The sequence below is a fragment of the Emydura macquarii genome, unplaced genomic scaffold (assembly GCF_026122565.2).
Source record: "Emydura macquarii macquarii isolate MOO-44397 ecotype Brisbane River unplaced genomic scaffold, CSIRO-AGI_Emac_v2 contig_2422, whole genome shotgun sequence".
NCBI lineage: Eukaryota > Metazoa > Chordata > Testudines > Chelidae > Emydura > Emydura macquarii.
The window spans coordinates 37,906,426-37,924,047 of record NW_027132559.1 but is presented as its reverse complement, the minus strand read 5'-3'; the positions used below and the strand labels follow the sequence as shown (position 1 = coordinate 37,924,047).

The 17,622-nt window shown below is 40.0% G+C and overlaps 1 protein-coding gene across 1 annotated transcript in view; it reads right to left on the bottom strand.

Moving 5' to 3' along the window:
- Positions 1-17,622, bottom strand: part of LOC137162463 (macrophage mannose receptor 1-like) — a 61,200-nt gene that overhangs the window by 15,594 nt on the left and 27,984 nt on the right. The window contains exons 19-26 of the mRNA XM_067562316.1: positions 15,445-15,545; positions 11,845-11,987; positions 10,048-10,162; positions 8,723-8,871; positions 6,873-6,975; positions 5,568-5,800; positions 2,209-2,374; positions 663-815 (exon numbers count right to left, since the gene is read on the bottom strand). Coding sequence (XP_067418417.1) covers positions 663-815; positions 2,209-2,374; positions 5,568-5,800; positions 6,873-6,975; positions 8,723-8,871; positions 10,048-10,162; positions 11,845-11,987; positions 15,445-15,545 — 1,163 coding nt within the window. The remainder of the gene's footprint in view (positions 1-662; positions 816-2,208; positions 2,375-5,567; positions 5,801-6,872; positions 6,976-8,722; positions 8,872-10,047; positions 10,163-11,844; positions 11,988-15,444; positions 15,546-17,622) is intronic.

Sequence of the window (17,622 nt, the reverse complement as noted above, 5' to 3'; positions counted from 1 at the left end):
CTTCTTAATCCCTGTTGTTCCTGGTTCCTCCCTGCATACATACAAGGTAGTGGGTTTTATTTACAGGGACCAGCTCAGGATGCTGTCAGCCCAGATGTGTTCCCTCCTCAAACCCTGAATGGCCAGCGCACCATGTCTAATACCAAACATTGACCACATAGCAACTAGCTTCATTCACTCTCAACCTATGCAAGGTTCAAACCAGTGGCCTTGTGACAAAGTGTGAGTAGCCTTCGACTGACTCACCACTCTGGGTATTTGGTGAGTGTCCCCACATGGAGCAAATTAGGGAGATAATTGTTCAAGGACTGAATTATTAACCAATTAACAAGGTGGCTCTGCTCATCAATTGAGGAAAACTAAAAGAGAGACAGTAAGAGGATTAAGGGGTTTCAGATGGATAAACATTGTGTTATTTCACCCCACCTTTTACTGTAAAGGTTCCCAGTTTTCATTCTGAAAGGGGGAAAGGGGTGAAAGTGTTCTCTTTAATTCCAGCTTCCCCACCAACCTCTTTCCTACCCTCCCACTTCCCTATAATGCCCCAGTTTTTCACTATGAATATATGATCAAGTGGCTGGAGGGCAGATAGTGGTGGCTGGTGCTCAAAATAAGTGGTGAGCCTGCAAGAAACTGTTATCTTAAGAAAAGAGGACACTCACCGAATTGAGCACATTCCATGGAAGCCTGGGGCCAGGATTCCATAGAGGAGGACTCAATGTAGTAACAGTGACCATGGAAGGGAATCCAAGATCTGCGTATGTCAGATGCAGGACATTTTCCAGGGAGTTGTGCAGAATCAGTAGGGGCTACAACTGATAAGAAAACATGCTGTATGAAATCCATAAGGGCTTCTCAGAAATGTTACTGAAAACACACATATACTGTACTATAAAGAGCCACTACTAATTTGACTGTGATACCATGAAAAAGAACCTCAGGCATTCATGGAACATCAGTAATTTCTACTGGGCTGGATTCTCTACTCTGACACGGAGGTTTTACTGTGGTAAAGTTACATTACAAAGTAACTGCATTAACTTCAGCTGAGTTATACTGGACTAAAACTTGTGTAGCAGAAAGGAGAATCAGGCCTTATACATCTCCTATTTTGATTATGATGTCATAAAGGAAAATCTTACAGTGGCGATTCATAAATGTTGCAGCTGCACTACAGCATGCTTTACATTTAGTCAGATTAGGCCTTGTACCAGCATTGCCCTTTCTTCATGCATGCAACTCCCATGGATATCTAAGTTATGTAAAAGAGGAACTAGCTTTCATGGGAGTTGCATATACAGATCAAGGACAGTATATGGCTAAAATGAACAGAAACTGTGCCTGCAACTGTGGTTTTTAGCTTCAAAATCACAGGCCACTTCTCAAAATCAGACTTTCTATCCATAGTATTCTACAAATACTAACAAAGCATATTTTAAAATAAAGTATTTGAAAATTAGTTATTTTCAGCACAACATATGAATTCCTACAGTTCATACCAACTAAACCATCCATGGTTTTTCCACAAACATTTGTCCATGGTACAAGTTCATAAGTTTATTCCATCAACACCTTAGGATATCTATCATCAGACTGGTTGATATGAATACAGTTACATATTTCTAGCATTCATTTTCCTACTCTTTATCAACAATTATATTTACTGTTTACACTGGCTACCTGCAATCTGCTTGTTCTATCTCCCAATTTAGAATTTAATGTGTTTCTTCAACAACGTACAACGTTTTCGTATTTTAAAAAAAGGGCATGCATTTACCAATGTTCACTGATACTAGACTTTCCAATAAATCTCCATTTATCCTTCCTGTTGGACTGACAGATTTGTACATGAGTAGAAAAGGCCCCATTCTACATTTCTTGAGCATCCAAAACTCTCATTCAAGTCAGAGTATTTGGATAAGCAAGGGGTGCAACAGTGGGTCCATGGCTTAGAGACTGAAAACAAAGTGGCATAATGCACCAATTAGTATGTGAAATGAACTTTGAAAAATCTTTAGAATTCACTAGTTAACTTCTGTCAAGTACCAAGGAACTATATTAATGACTATTCCCTTTAAAGAAACCAATATTAGAGCAGAATACACATATCAACAGCCACATTCATAATTTATATATAGTACTAATCAAGCCTTTAATGCATTTAAACTCGAAGCTCACTAATTAAAATTGCTAAATTCAGTTGCTTACCATCAGACCGTTTACAGAAAGAGAAGTAATTTTCTTCACAAGACCCTGTCTTCCAGGTCCCATCAACATCTAAATAAACACAAGCTAAGTTGTGTTTTGGCTCCCCACTGGCCCACTTAGAGTACTTGATTCTCCAGTTATCAGTCCACTTGTAAAAGCCAGCGGTCTAAAAACAAAAGACAATTAAGATAATATTGCATCCAAAAGCTATCTTAAAAAAAGAACATTAAGGTCACAAACTCACAACCTCATATGCTAGAAATAAGTTTGTTTGTACAATTTTAATTCAACCCCCTTGTGTATATGCATTATATGATCTTAAATTACATGATATCACACTACTTTTTCCCACAGGGTTCCTGCCTCATTCAGTGCACAGAATGGACAGGGCTCACTGAATGAGCAGTTATTCAGTATTAGATTTTATCCTTATTGGTCAATATATGTCCCCAGGCCTTATTTACAACACTCTACTCAAATCCTGCTTTGAAAATAGAATTCTTTATTTCCTATTGGACTTTTTTATGGTGCTCTTCACTATAGTATCTGAGTGCTTCACAAACATTAGTGATATTAATATAGATGAAGTGATATTATTATTCCCATTTGACAGATGAGGAACTGGTGCACAGAGACATTCATATCAAGGGTGTTCACTAATTTTGACTGCCCAGTGAGTGATGCATATGACCTGATTTTTCAGGTAACTTAGCATTGTAAGGCACTTTATATGTTCAAATCACAGATCTCATTGACTTGAGTTGCAGCTGTGAGTGCTCAGAGCTTCTGCAAAACAGGTTCCAGATGTCCCAAGTTGAGCACCTAGAAAACAGGCACACATAATAAGACCATGCCTACACAGGGACACTCAGGAAAGATAAGGCAAATCGACTAAAGGTGTGATGTTAACATGCATAAGTTAAAGCACATTAAATTCCCATCTTGATGCTCTCAAGGAGGATTAAGTTACAGCAAACCAAGGTCACTTTACTCCTGAGTGAGAGCATCTACAAAGGGGTTTAATGCACTTGAACTTGTGCACATTGATTTCACACCTTTAGATGATTTGCCTTAACTTTTTGAATATCCACATGTAGACATTGCCTTAGTGACCACCGGTGAAAATGTTAATTTAGTGACTCGCCCAGGATCACACAGGGACTCCAGGGCAGAGACAGAATCCATTTCTCCAAGAGGGTATTCTATTGCCAAAACCACGAGACCATCCTTGCAGCCACACACCTTTTAATTTGTGCAACATATGTCAGAGTGGTCCTACAGACAACAGCCTCATTCACAGCACAGTCCTGAGTCATTCAATGAGCATTGTCCAGTCTGTGCACTGAATGAAGCAGGGATACTGTGGAAAAAATAGTGTGTGACCAGATGATTTAAGACTATATCATAATACATAGGTACAAGGAATCCACATTTTAAGGTTGCACAAGCAATATTCTTAATGTTCTTTTAACATAGTTTTCTATATGTATTTTCCTAGTTTTTTGTTTGTTTGTTTAAAGCAAACTGAAAAAAACATAAATTCCATGCTCATGGGTGTCATAAGCAGGGCTAGAACCTTTGGATCCATAGCCCAGACCTCTGCCACATCCTCTATGTAGGCCAGCCATTACAGGGAGAAGAGGCACACATTTGTCAGCCAATTTTGCCACTATTTGCTGACAGCAGAGGAACGTTGAGACTCAAGACTCTTGGGTAGTGGTCACAGACCCTTGCCTCTGACCTCCCCAAGCCTGACCCCTTCTGTCCCGGGCTCCTCCAGCCTGTCCTTGATTCAGCCTGTCTCCCCTCTACCCCCAGCCTCTTGTCCGTTCCCCATCTTCCCGAACTCCTTGTCCTAGTTTCCTCCAACCCCCTGTACCCTTATCTCAGTCTTCCCTCCAGCATCCCTTGGCTACTTGTCCCGTCCCATCCCCATCTCCCCGCCTAGGTTCCCCTGCCCCAGTTTCTTGACCCAGTTCCAGTCCCTCATGTTTCCCCAGCTCCATGGCCCACCCTTTCCAACACTTTGTTCCAGTCCCCCACCACCCCAAGTATCTTCGTCCCACTCTCCCCAGGCTCAGCAGCTCAGCCCTGTGCAGTTCCAGCCATGCTTCCTCCTGCTCCTCCTCCTCGCTGTTAAGCAAGGAGAACACAAGAGTGGCAGACTCCCTGCCCATGGTTCCTGTGCCTGGCACCTCAATGCCCCCTGGCTGGCTGAAGGAGCAATTTCAGAGAAAGTCTTGGCTTTGGCCCTGCAGCCTGGGACTGGAGCACGCACACAGCTGTTCTGTGAGGAAGGGATGGTACAAACTCAGGCTGGTTGTACACAAATACTGTGAGGGAATGGAGCATGCCCACTGCAGATGGAATATTTGGATAACTTAGCTGCCAAACTCTTACAAGTCTCTGTTGAGCATGGGTAAGCCAAGATATTCAGAGGCTAATAGCCAAATCTGGGCAGATTTTCATGGGGAGGGCAAGCGGCAGATCCTGGACACCAGCCCTTACCAGATTTAAAGCCTTTGCATCAAAATACAGAGGGACTAAAGCTTCTCAGCAAAATGGTTGCGAGAACTAATTCAGAATGCAAGTAAACTGAGACGGGGTATCACTGCTAATCAATCCTAACCACTGGAACAAACAACTGAAGTGGTAGAGCGTCTACAGTAAATTCAACCCAAAGTGTTCCCAGCCTGAGTTCTATACTTGCGCAGGCATTTGGTGGAGTGAAGTCTGCCAGGAAGGGAGCCTGAAGTGGCCTGCGCCACTTTCAACCCACATTCTTCCAAAAGTCTGGGGGTCCAGTGAAATTCAAAGTGGGTGGCATGAACTGGGAATGGTGTGATGCCTAGGAAGCCAGAGGATAAGCAGATTTAATGCATCCCTTTGTCATTCTCCGCTGGAATTTAAAATTGCTCCAATTCAATGGAAATGCCAAAGGTAAGTAACAGTAATACTGCCTGCCCTTCATCAGTGTCAATCAAGCACCAGCTTCAGTGAATCAGGCCTAGAGACTTTGGGGATTTTCAACCACTTTGTTAAGACAACTCTATTTCCACCTGTGCATAACTCCACCTGCAGCCGGTCTCCTTTCACACACCCTTCTCCGTGTCTCCCCTCATGCCCATTTCCATGGCTCCCACTGTTCATGAGCTACAGCTTAAGCTGCTTTTGAACCATACTGATGAGGACAGTGGGAGTTCCCTTCACAGTCACTGCTTAACTATGAGGCAAAAGCAAGCACATAAGACTGAGTCCTTGGCAATAACTGCAGACAACACTTAAGTAAGGAATGTGGGAAGTCTGTTTTGACATAGAGCAGCAGCAGCAGCGTATTCACACTTATTGGATGTTCTTACCACATTGCTGTTAAGACCTATCCATACAGGCTGCCCAATCTTTAACACTTGTAGCCACAGGAATGATTGGCTGTAGGGATCTAAAATGCTGGCAAGCTCTGAGTATTCGGCCTTGCAGTTTTTTTGTGCTTCTTCCCAGTTCATTCTGGAACTGATGAGTGAATAGCTACTGTTACGATAACGGGTAAAGCCAGAGACTGGAACAGTTGTTTGGGAATTATATAATTTAGGATCTGTAGTAAAATAACAACACAAAATGAACACATGGCAAAGTAGTTTTGTAGCACATGGACATATTGTTCCATTGAACAACAAATGTCTGCACCATTCAAACATTTAAGCGAGGTAGCACTAAGAGAACTTAAGACTGGCTGCACCTCACAGCCATAACCTTAGTGACAAAAACTTGTCTTGGTGTTCTTCTATAAAAAGCCATGGTCCTCGTTGCTCTGACTGGGCTGCCACTGAGCCAGACTCTCCCATGAATTTATATTCATATGGCTCCCTATGCACCAGATCACGATTAGTCCTGATGCAGTTGTATGGGTACTAAGTGGGAACACAATCTTCCCATCCACCAACCATCTCCTGGGGAGATCATGCAGAGTTAGCTGTATTGTGGCCAGGACCTAGGAGGAAAAGTGGTCAGGTTGGGCAGTCCAACATTATCCCTCTGCCTCCCCTCTGCCTCGCACCCCAGCCCCTCATCCACAAACCAGCATCCTCTCTCACACAGAACACCAGTCAACACATTCCAAGCAGCCATCCCTACTATCTCTGAGCGCTAACACTTAAAAACCCCCCTCTTCTTCCTCATACAATCCTTTCACAACCAGCTGGCTCCACATCACCCAGTCTAATCATTCCAGCCAACGTAATTCTGCTCAAACAATGTTAGTGCTGGCCTCAAGGGTCTGTTGGGTTGTAGGGGGGCTCTTCTAAAGCTTCCCTTTGGGCTGCTCTTCAGGGTGAGGAGGGGTCCCAAGCTAGACCAGGTTGCAGGGGGAGAAACAGCGCTGGCCCTGAGTGCCTTCCCAGTCTTGTATCTATGTAAGAACAGGATGCTGCATGGAACATGCTGGCGTTTCTATAGGCCAGGCTGCTAAATGTATTAGAGATCAGGCTCTGTGTTTGTTTTGTTAAAATATTCACCAGTGCACCTGAGGTTGTGAAACTCATTTCATGTAGATGCCAAAAGTGACGTGCTGCAAGTGGAAAGTCAGCATTTAAATCACAAGACAATCTAAAAATCACAGTAAAGTTTTTAATGCAATTAACTTGGAAGGTTAGTGAAAACTAACTCACCAGCGTCTCTCTGGCATATGTAGCTTTTGTTAGTTTGGCAGTCTGCATCTTTCCATTTTCCTGTTTCCTTAATAGGGTCCTTTGTCATAACAATACAGTCAGCCTAAGGAGAAAATGATACCTAAATGAGTAAGATAATCAAACAGCAAACAAGAAACAATCCTCTACTTTCTGCATCGGCAGACCTAGATATCTTGGGTGATTCAATCACACATATATCCGTCTGTCACTATTTATGTCCCCTCTGGTCCACATCATCTAGTTATCTATTGAATTGCTTCATATTTCATTAGGCTTGATATTGTGTTGTTAAGGTGTCATTTCCAAATTGCACCTTCTCCCTTGCGGCAGCCTTTTAAAATCAACTTCTTTATTGTTCAAGGCGCTGTTGTGACAACTCACCTCCTTCAGTTTAGATCGCTATCGGCTGTACGCTTTTATTGTTAAAATGAGAGATGCTTAGTCAAGACAATAAAATAAGAGCACAACAAATGGAACTTCAGCCATTATTCCACATTAGCCATTTAAATTATTATTGAACCTTAGCCAGTTATGTTTTGCTATTAAAATAAGTTGACATAAGGCTGGGGAAAATTTCAAAGCCCACAGCAGAAGTTCATTCTGAAGCGTGTGATGAGGGGAAAAAAGAAGATGAAAACAAGAGGTGTGGCACAGATTCCTCTTCATTTGGGGATTTTCATAGAATCATAGAACCATAGGGCTGAAAGGGACCTCAAGAGGTCATCTAGTCATGGCGGGATTAAGTAATATCTAGACCATTCCTGACAGGTGTTTGTCTAACCTGCTTTTATGTACTTGGAAGCTGTTATGTCCCCTCTATGTCTTTTCTTCTCCAGGCTAAACAAACCCAGTTCTTTCAGACTTGCCTCATAGGTCATGTTTTCTAGACCTTTAATCATTTTTGTTGCTCTTCTCTGGACTTTCTCCAATTTGTCCACATCTTTCCTGAAATGTGGCACACAGAACTGGACACAATACTCCAGTTGAGGCCTAATCAGTGCAGAGTGGAGCGGAAGAATTACTACTCATGTCTTACTTACAACACTCCTGCTAATACATCCCAGAATCATGTTCGCTTTTTTTGTAATGGCATTACACTGTTGACTCCTATTTAGCTTGTGGTCCGCAATGATCCCTAAATCCCTTTCCGCAGTACTCCTTCCTAGGCGGTCATTTCCCATTGTGTATGTGTGCAACAGATTGTGCAACTGATTTTATTCATACAATTGTATTTATTTTGATAATTTAAGCACTGGTGCATATTTATAAATACACACCATCCTCTGATTTTTGTAATTAATTCTAATAATGCCTTTCAAGGCCCCAAAGTTATACAGTTATTGTCACATCATTTTGTAACCTTTATTCATGTGAGTTTCCTGACTAGTCCCAATGAAGTCAATGGGTCTACTCACTCGAGAAAGGTTTGCAGAATATGGACCTTATTACATCCATTTGTTTGGATTCATTTTGTAACACAGAGAAAAGCTAAAAAGCTAAAACTGACATTTAAATAAAACCCCAGAGTGACATTTACCATCTGCAAATACTTTATGTATAGTGAAGAATCAACCAAATATAGTTCTGGGCTTTTGTAAAGAAATATTTGAAAATGAAGCTCCAAAAACCTGGTTCTATTGTAACCTGACATAGCTATCCCTTTGTGCTTGTAAAAGAGGTGAAACTCTGCAGCATGACCACTTTACTCTCAACAGCAATAAGTTAGAGGAAAAAAGCCTACATCGAAATAAATGGTGCAGATTATATATGGCTTGATTGACCATACTAAATTTCGGATGATTTAATGATAATTTGTAACCCGCATTTACCTGACTGCGATAATTTGGGAAACCATCGGCCCAATTTGTATAGTAGACACCACTTCCATCTGTCCATAGGAATGTGTACTCAGAATTTACATCATTCAGTCCAATCCATGTATCAGTTGAGGCATCCTGGAAGTGGATGATGAGAAAGGCTAAAGGAAGACAAACATTTTTACAAACAAAGCATGGAGACACCAGCATATCCAGAGCCGGAACAATAGTTAAAAAAAACCCAAGATTGTTTTAATGGCTATATCATATTGTCTGATGGTGAAAATGAAAAGAATGTATATTACTCTGACATTAAAATAAACCAGATCATTTTAAAAATTGAAAATTTTTAGTACACAGAAATATCTCAAAAGAGTTTCTCAGGAGGCACAACATGTATCAGTGCACAGTGCAAGAAAAATAGACTAATGGTATTTTGTGTGCTGTGTAGCATTATTGGTGTGTTACAATATGACATATAGAGAATTGCCATTCTGGATACAGACTCTCTTTTTCTCTTTAATAGGTAATAACAGTGTTCAGGTGACTTTTAGTGTTATGAAACATGGACCCCAAGCTCCATACTGAATTATGCAGGAACTACGCATGCATGCACATCTTTGAGATCTATGCAGAGCAATAGCCCAGTCTGACTATTCAGCTGTGGGTTTGGATTGTGCTTGCTGTTGCAGAGAGAAGCAGCAAGCATAATTACTGATGGAGAGAGCAGGGCAGACAGTGAGAGGCAGTGCTAGACTTGCTAAGTGAGCTTGGGAGAGGCTAACAAAAACCAGGGATAAGATGAAGCAAATAAACCAGGATGGGAAGCACTATGTGGGCAACTAAAAAAATAGGGAGACCAGCAACTTCACAGCTGAGAAGGTTGCCATGGTAGTTAAATGAGAAGCTGGGTGTGTCTAGCTATCATTTTCCCTAAGCCTAATTCTGCAATGTTTACTCATGTTGAATGGTACTTACACATGTGCATAGTTCCCTTATACATGGGTCTGGATTTTAAAAACACAATCTATCATCGGATGAACTCCAAGCATCAAATTTTAACATTACAGCACTTGCAATTACAGGACCAGCCTATCTACTACTACTATCTCCAAGACGGGGACTTTTAAAACAGGTGACTTAGGAAAACCAATAATACATGTGCATAAATGTTATCAAAATTACATTTTTCTCATCCAACTTAAGTGTCCATAATTATTCGTTTTAAGCAAAAGTAGTCGGTTCTATTATAAAAACTGAAGCTTTACATCTTTAACTTGTGTATTATGGGAATTAGTTGATGTCCCATCTAGTATGAAAAAGCCTATACATTGTACCTTGCACTTCTTCACTTGATATGAAAGCCAGGTTTCCTTCCAACTTTAGACAAGCCGTTCGTGCAGCATGCCACGTCAACAACTCTTTTTCAGTAAAGCCGAATACTTTGAAACACTGAAAAAGAAAAGTATACTGAAGGTTGTAATTTGATGCCATTTCACAGCGTCTATTGTAAAAATATATAAATAAATAAATATTTGAAATGAGCAAGATCGATTGCTGGTATTGCACAGGGGTCAGACTAGCTGATCTAATGGTCCCTTCTTGTCTTAAAATCTATGAATCTACAAAAAGAAAATATACACACTGGAAAACTAAAATAAAAACTCCTTTTCTTTAGCATCCAGTGAGCAACTTAAGTGGTTAGTGGTTAAGAGAGCAGAAAACAGCTGTAAGAACACAAAGTAAACATATAATAAAAGAAGAGGAAAAGCTTTCTTATCAATTAAAGGACTAAAGATAAAAGTACTCTCTGGCCTTTTTAAAATGGTGAGGGAAATATACTTATTAGCAGTGAAATAGCAAAGAATTTGATCTTGGATATAAATAACCCTTCTCATCTTGCCAGAAGATTGCAGTGCAAAGTGTGGGGTCGGAGGAGGGGGAGCAGGAGAGGGGTAAATGCATTATGAAAGAAAATAATTTCCCAGTCTTACAGTTCTAGTATAGAAGAATCTAAACTGAACATTTTAAGTAAAGGTTGATTTTTTCCCCCCACTTTTATATTTCTTCCATCAACCCTTTTTCCACCAATGGTAAAAGGGTAACTATTTGTATCACTAGTGCATTTTTCTTACAGGGAGTGTGAATGATACATTTTGAATGGCTCATTGAACAGTAACCCTGTCAAATATCCTTCTATCCAGTCTCTATTCATCTGAGCATTTCAGGCCATAGAGTACAGGTAGATTTGACATTTTTGTCTTTTTTTTTTTTTTTTTTTTTTTTTTTTTTTGACAGTAAGGTCTTCTTTTAGTGCTGATATCTTTATATTCAAAGAACTTTTAGCTAGCATAAATGTGACTTTAAGTTTCTTAGGATGATACAGTTGCAGCACCACCAGTGGAAGACAATACTCTTACATGCTGCTGCTGCTGGCGCCTTGTGGGTGATTGTTCATCACAGTGAACTCTGTACAGTTCCACTGTCTCCTGGATGATCTACTGGTAACAGCGTCTTAGGGAACAAGGCCTGGGGGAGTGAATGTAAAGCAGCACTACATTTGTTACACGGTGGAGAGACAGAAAGTGCTCGCATAAATATCTACTTTTTGTGCATCAGGGGACAGTTCCAAATCAATGTAAACCCATTCAGGAAAGCTTGTATTTATAGTCTCTAATACTGAATACGTCCTTTTGGGAAAGAGAGAGAGCTTTATACAGATTTATGGATCTTTTTTTTTTCTTTTTCTTTTAATTCACTTTAGTTGAGAAGCAGCTTTACATTCTCTGTTCATGCTGACAAGTGGCACTTTTGCTCACTGATCATGTATCAAAGCAAATATAAATTACAGAAAAAACAGCATACATTTGGTGAGCTATACCATCTTTTTAAAATTAAGCATTTGCAAAGCTATTGCAGGATTGGAGCCTAAGCCATTTAAAACCTACAGTAACTCACAAACTCATTTCTTAGATTATTTAAATATGGATATAATGTCACCAGAATGGCCTGATCAGCCAATCAACACACACCTTTGGATAATCTAAACCCATTCTACAATAATAAAAGACAAAATACATTTTTATTCAGTTCTTTTTGCAAATAAAATATATGGAAGATGTTTGCTACTGTACCTTGTTATTAAACAAAAGCCAGTTTTGAGGGCATCCCCCTAGAGGTGCAGGTGACGTGGGAGCAACTGTTGAACGAACAGTACTGTTGAGCCTTTCACAGATGAAGCGTTTTGGAGCTCCACAGTTTAGATCATTCCATGAACCTGAAATATGTTAAATATGGAAAGTAAATCCCTGGACGACATGAAGACTGGAATGAAATCTACCCCTTCTTATGGTGATTAAAGTATAGAAAGTACAGCTGGTTAGAAAATGGCACTCTAGGGGAAGAACAGGGGATATGAATCCCAAAGAATAAACAGATGAATCAGCTGGCTGTATACAATGTTTTAATGCTATAAAAATATGTCAAGGAAGATCTTTTATGGAAGCTTGTAATGTTCTGAACTTGATTGTTACTATGAGATATGTCTGCAAGTTATGGTTATGAATGTATATATACATTCATAACTATTGTAGACATATCTCATAGTGTATACAACATATATATGTACGTATATGACATATGTATACTTACGTACATACGTACGTGCGTGCGTGTGTAGAAAATTGTAATTGTAACTGTGGTGCAACTTCACCTCTACCTCACAGCAGGGCGGTGAAGCAATCAGACAGGTTAGGGCAGATGTGAGTACCTAACATTGTACAATCCAGGAAAAGACAAATGAGTGGGCCACTAGAGTTAATGGGAAAACACTGAAACAACTTGAAACTGAAAAGAATACACCAGTCTTGGAAAACTAAGAAAGGAGGGAATTTTCCCCACCATGAAACACCATGTTCTGCAAGCAAGAAAGAAAGAGTCTGCTAACTCTATTAGAAGGGAAGGGATTTGAAGTGAAAGGCATCCAGAAACTGGGAAGCAGCCTTTAAGTAAGAAGCTGTTTGTGAAATGCTGGATCCCTTCTATAATAAGGTGCATGCTGGGAAATTCTTCAAAGGCAAAAGATAACTTGTACTAGTAAAAGGGAATGTATCAAATTAGAAAGTGTAAAGCCTATGGTTGCATCTTTATGCCTATTTTTTTTTTTTTTTTGTAACTTGTATGTGTTTGCTTCCCCTTACTCATTCATCCTTGAAACTGATTTTTCTATCAAATAAACTTTTTGTTGATGTTTCCCTCAAGCAAGTCTCTGCTATACAAACTGTGTGGAGTGTGTGTGTCAAAGTGAACTGATAACTGCATGGAGGGGGTGTTTTTCACACCTTCAGAGGTGATGAACCAAAAAAAGGAAAAGTCTGAGTGTCTGGTAGTTAAGAACTCAGGAAGGACAGATCTGGGGAGACTCAGGACCAGAAAAGCTGTTAAGGTCACTCTGAAAAGAGTAACAAGACTGGTGGAAGCTAGGGTGAGACCTTTATGCTTGGGGGCTGATCCTGGTGTCAGAGCTCTGAACCACAGCAGCATAATTTTAAGGTCCTAAATTTACAAGGCAGGGTGGTGATAGAACAACTTACTGGTCTGGGTGATCACAGCCCAAAGGGAAAATTTTGTTGAAAAAGAAAGAAAGATTGTTTTCATAATTTCCATGGAAAATTTCAAGTGTATGTCAAAAAAAATCTAAATATGTAATATTTCATCTGAACATCAAAATATTTCAATTCTGAAATGCCACTGCAGTGTCTCATATGAGTTGTAGATCAAATGCCTCATGCTCCCATTCTCCTCTATAGGCGACAACATCTCGGTGAGAAGGGAGAGAGCATCATGGCAGTCACATGGCTCAGGTGCATCAGTAGAGATGAAGTCTAGCTGGGGGCACAGCCCATAAAGGAGAATAAGGACATGAGGCACCCAAACTACACTTCCGTGACACCTCGGTGACACTCAGAATCAAAATAAAAAAGGTTTTCAGACAAAAATCTTTTTTTGCCCCCCAGTTTTGGAGTGTTCACTTTTTGATGAAAAAACTTTGTATGGAAAACAGACACTTCTTGCAAAAAATATTGTGTAACTGAAACCCCAATTTTCCATTGAAAAACAATTTCCATGTAAAATTTTTGACTAGCCCTAATAAAAAAATGTCACGGGGTCCCCATAGATGACATACAACTTGATTAAAGACAATCTTCCTATATAGAAGTTACTTCATACACAATCTTCCTGCTTCACAGAATAAAGAGAAGTACCTCCCATAACTCCTTTTCTTTGGAAGGGTTTGCCTCCACAGAGCCACACCACAATTATCCTATGCTTGGGACAGTAATCTTAGAACGTATTTGAAGCAGTGTCAGTTAGTACTTGTCCCACAAGCCCCTCTCATTCTACATCAAGCATATATTGTGGTTGTATGTAAGCAAACTCCTATAGGGGAATAGCTATTTACCAGGACTTTGCTTTGTACAGCTGGCCGGTACTCAAGAATAGTGCAGATCAAAAAGGAATGGAGGGGAAAAAAAGAGGGAAGTCGGTTAAGTGAGTGAACAATGCTAATCAATGACAGAAAAATGTTGAAAAAGCTTATAAAAGATTGATGTGAGTTAAAGATGCCTCTTGAGGTGATTTAATATATGAAACCAACATTTGCTGCACATAAAGATGAAGCTGCAGTGACACAAAGATCATTTTCTACTACAGTAGGTTAACTATTCTTTAATTTGTTTTAGTATGTTATCTCTATCACTATTAATCTAAGATTCTTATATAATCCCCCTGCCATGATATCTGAGAACCACACAATTTTTAATGTATTTATCCTCTCAAGAGAGGGAAGTATTATTATTCTCATCTCTATTTTACACATGAGGGACTGAGGCACAGAAGAGACTAAGGCCTGGTCTACACTGATGCCGGTGGTCGACGGGAGAGACGCAAGCTACATATTGTAGCTTGCGTCTCTCCCATAGACTTACATTACCATATCATGGCATCTCCATTGCACTGCATCGACGGGAGATGCCCTCCAATCAACGCAGCGTCACTCTTTCGGGGGGAGGGGTGGATTTATGGCATCGACCGGAAAGGACACCTCACTCAGTCGATCCTGCGGCATCAATCTGTGCAGGCCCGGCAATGTAGACATACCCTAAGTGGCTTGGATATATTAGGTATAAATTCTCCCCTTCCGCCCAGTCTTTTGTATTATAAAATACTTATAAACTTATATTAATTATTTGTGTTATGGTAGTGTGTATGGGTCCCAACAAAGGCTGCAGCCCTATTTAGTTAAGGACTACACAAACACATGATAAGAGACTGTTCCTGTCCTCAAGAGCTATGCTCTAAATAGATAAGAAAGACAAAGTGTAGGAGAATCAAAATGTTATTGTCTCTGTTTTGAGAGTTGTGGAAACTGAGGCACAGAGTTTAACTGATTTGCCTGTGGTCATACAGAAAGTTTCTGACAAAGCCAGGAATTGAATCAGATCTCTTGAGTCTCAGTCCAGTGTCTTGCCAACAAAGGGTGAGATTTTAAAAAGTGTCTAAAGCATCTTTTAGTGTGAATTGTGCTCCACAGTCATTTACATACTTTTGACAATCCCACTCAATATCAGTCTACTTAATATCACAAATGACTTTACATGAAACAAATGTATCACATACACTCCTATATTACACAATGCAGAGCTGTTACAGCACTGAACTACTACTGTACTCACCTGTATTGGTATACATGACCACACAGTTTTCATCATTATTTGCAAAGTTGGGTTCATTTGGAGCCCAGGCTACATAGTTTACTGGGCTTCCATCCATCCAGCTAAAAGAAACAATGTAGCAGTAGTTACTGGATAGGTCCATTTTTATTTTTTAAGGCCACAGTAATCCACCTGATTTTACGTTACAGAAATTCTAGCTAAAAATAACTAAAAAGCAGCTTGTGGCTTTGTGTGTGACTTTCATTAGTATTAATGGAAATAATATGGCCATAGTCCTGGAGCTCAAGTCGAGAATATTCTTTTTTTTTTTTTTAAACTTACTTTATCCCTGTTCATAATAACTAAATTAATTTGAATTATAACAGCTCAGTGTTATATGAATATCAACTATGTATATCATTTAGATAAATATACTAACACATTTCTTATAGATACATTCTATTTCCCCACCTGTATATTTTCTCCGAGTTCATGGATCACAACACATTACTAAAACAGCCAGCTGAAATAATTACTTTCTTGTAATTGTTGTTCTCTGGACACATACATCTCTGTAAGTTGTTGGGTCTGAGCCCCTACATGTGGATTTAGTGGAAATTTCCTCAACTCAAAGGCCTAATTCATTGGGCCCAAGCAGGTCTAAAATTATAGTCTCTCAGGAGGAGTCATCTCAGACACCCTTACTGTACACATGCTGCTCTCAGCAATCGAACAAACACTACTTATCTTAGTGGTTGGTGTAATACTCCCAAAATAAGAGCTAATTAAAAAAGGAAAAAAATCCCAGTCTTCTGGGGAGGAGGATGGGCAAGTAATGTGCCAAGGCTCCATATCAGCAGAAAGCTTCAGATACAGGTGAACTATTTTTATCTTTTCTTCAAAGATACCCAGCTCAGAACATTCCCAGTTTTGGAGCCCATACAACTCTCTGAACATCTCTAAAAGTAAAATGCAACTAGGAAATTCAACAGACTGTGCATAACTGTAAACATACTGCTTCTTGTTAGAGAAGCTTCCAGAACCCTAGAGGAAGAAACAGCATACAACAAACTGAGATAAATATTATAACAGACAAGCAGCAGCAAATCACTAGGCAAGGAGGAGGGTGAAACGTAGGATTGGAGAAGAAGAGTTTGTGGTAAACTGAATTTCCAATAAGTAATTTGCCCAGACAGTGGGTGTACAAAGCAGTAGCTCCAGAAGTGAGGACTGCCTTCTGGAACTACTGCCCATTAGTTGGACTTCCATAAATTCTAATGAAAGTCATACAAAGCCTTCTGCAAAAATAAGGCATCCTGAGTAGTGGAGAGAGTGGCTGAAGATAAGGCTTAGAGTGGCTGTGACTGAAATAACCAAAGGAGGGATCCCAGTAGGTGGCACCATAACACTTTGTCTCTCAGTCCATGGCTGTAGATGGGAAAAGAAAGATGTATGAAAAGACAGACCTTGGGAGTAGAGAAGGGCTTCCTGGATCCCCATGGACACAGGAAAATAGAATTCACCAACACTTTTGGGAGAAATTCAGGGGGTGTCCATAGCTCTTCTTAATCTCTGAAGAATTTTGTAGGAAAACAAGTAAGTCAATAAAGCCTGTAGCTCATTCACTCTAGATGTTGAAATTGTTGCCACCAGGAAATGATCTTCCAGGTAAGCAATGTGAACTCAGAGGTATTAAGTTTTGGCTCTTATGGGTCACAGTGACATGTGGAGCTGAAGATGGCATGCTAATACTTAGGGGAGAATGTCAGCACATGGATATAAAGAATAAAAAGAGATGAAGCCCCAAAGCTGTTGGCTATGCAAGAAGCACAAGACCTGAGAGTTAGGCCATGTCAACGCTATCACTTTTGTCAATGTAATTTATGTCACTCAAGAGGTGTGAAAAAACACCCCCCTGAGTGACATAAGTTACACTGACAGAAGCATTGGTGTGCACAGTGTTATGTTGGGAGAGCTTTTTCCATTGACATAGCTACTACCTCTCATGGAGGTGGTTTTATTTTTATGCCAAAGGGAGAGCTCTCTCCCATCAGCATAGAGTGGTTACATGAACAATTGTACAATGGTGCAACTGCATTGGTACATCTGTGCCTCTGTAAACTCTTTAGTATACACACGTCCTCAGTGTCTAGGTGAAAATCTGAACTAGAAAAAAGATTTTCAACAAAGTAAGGAGAC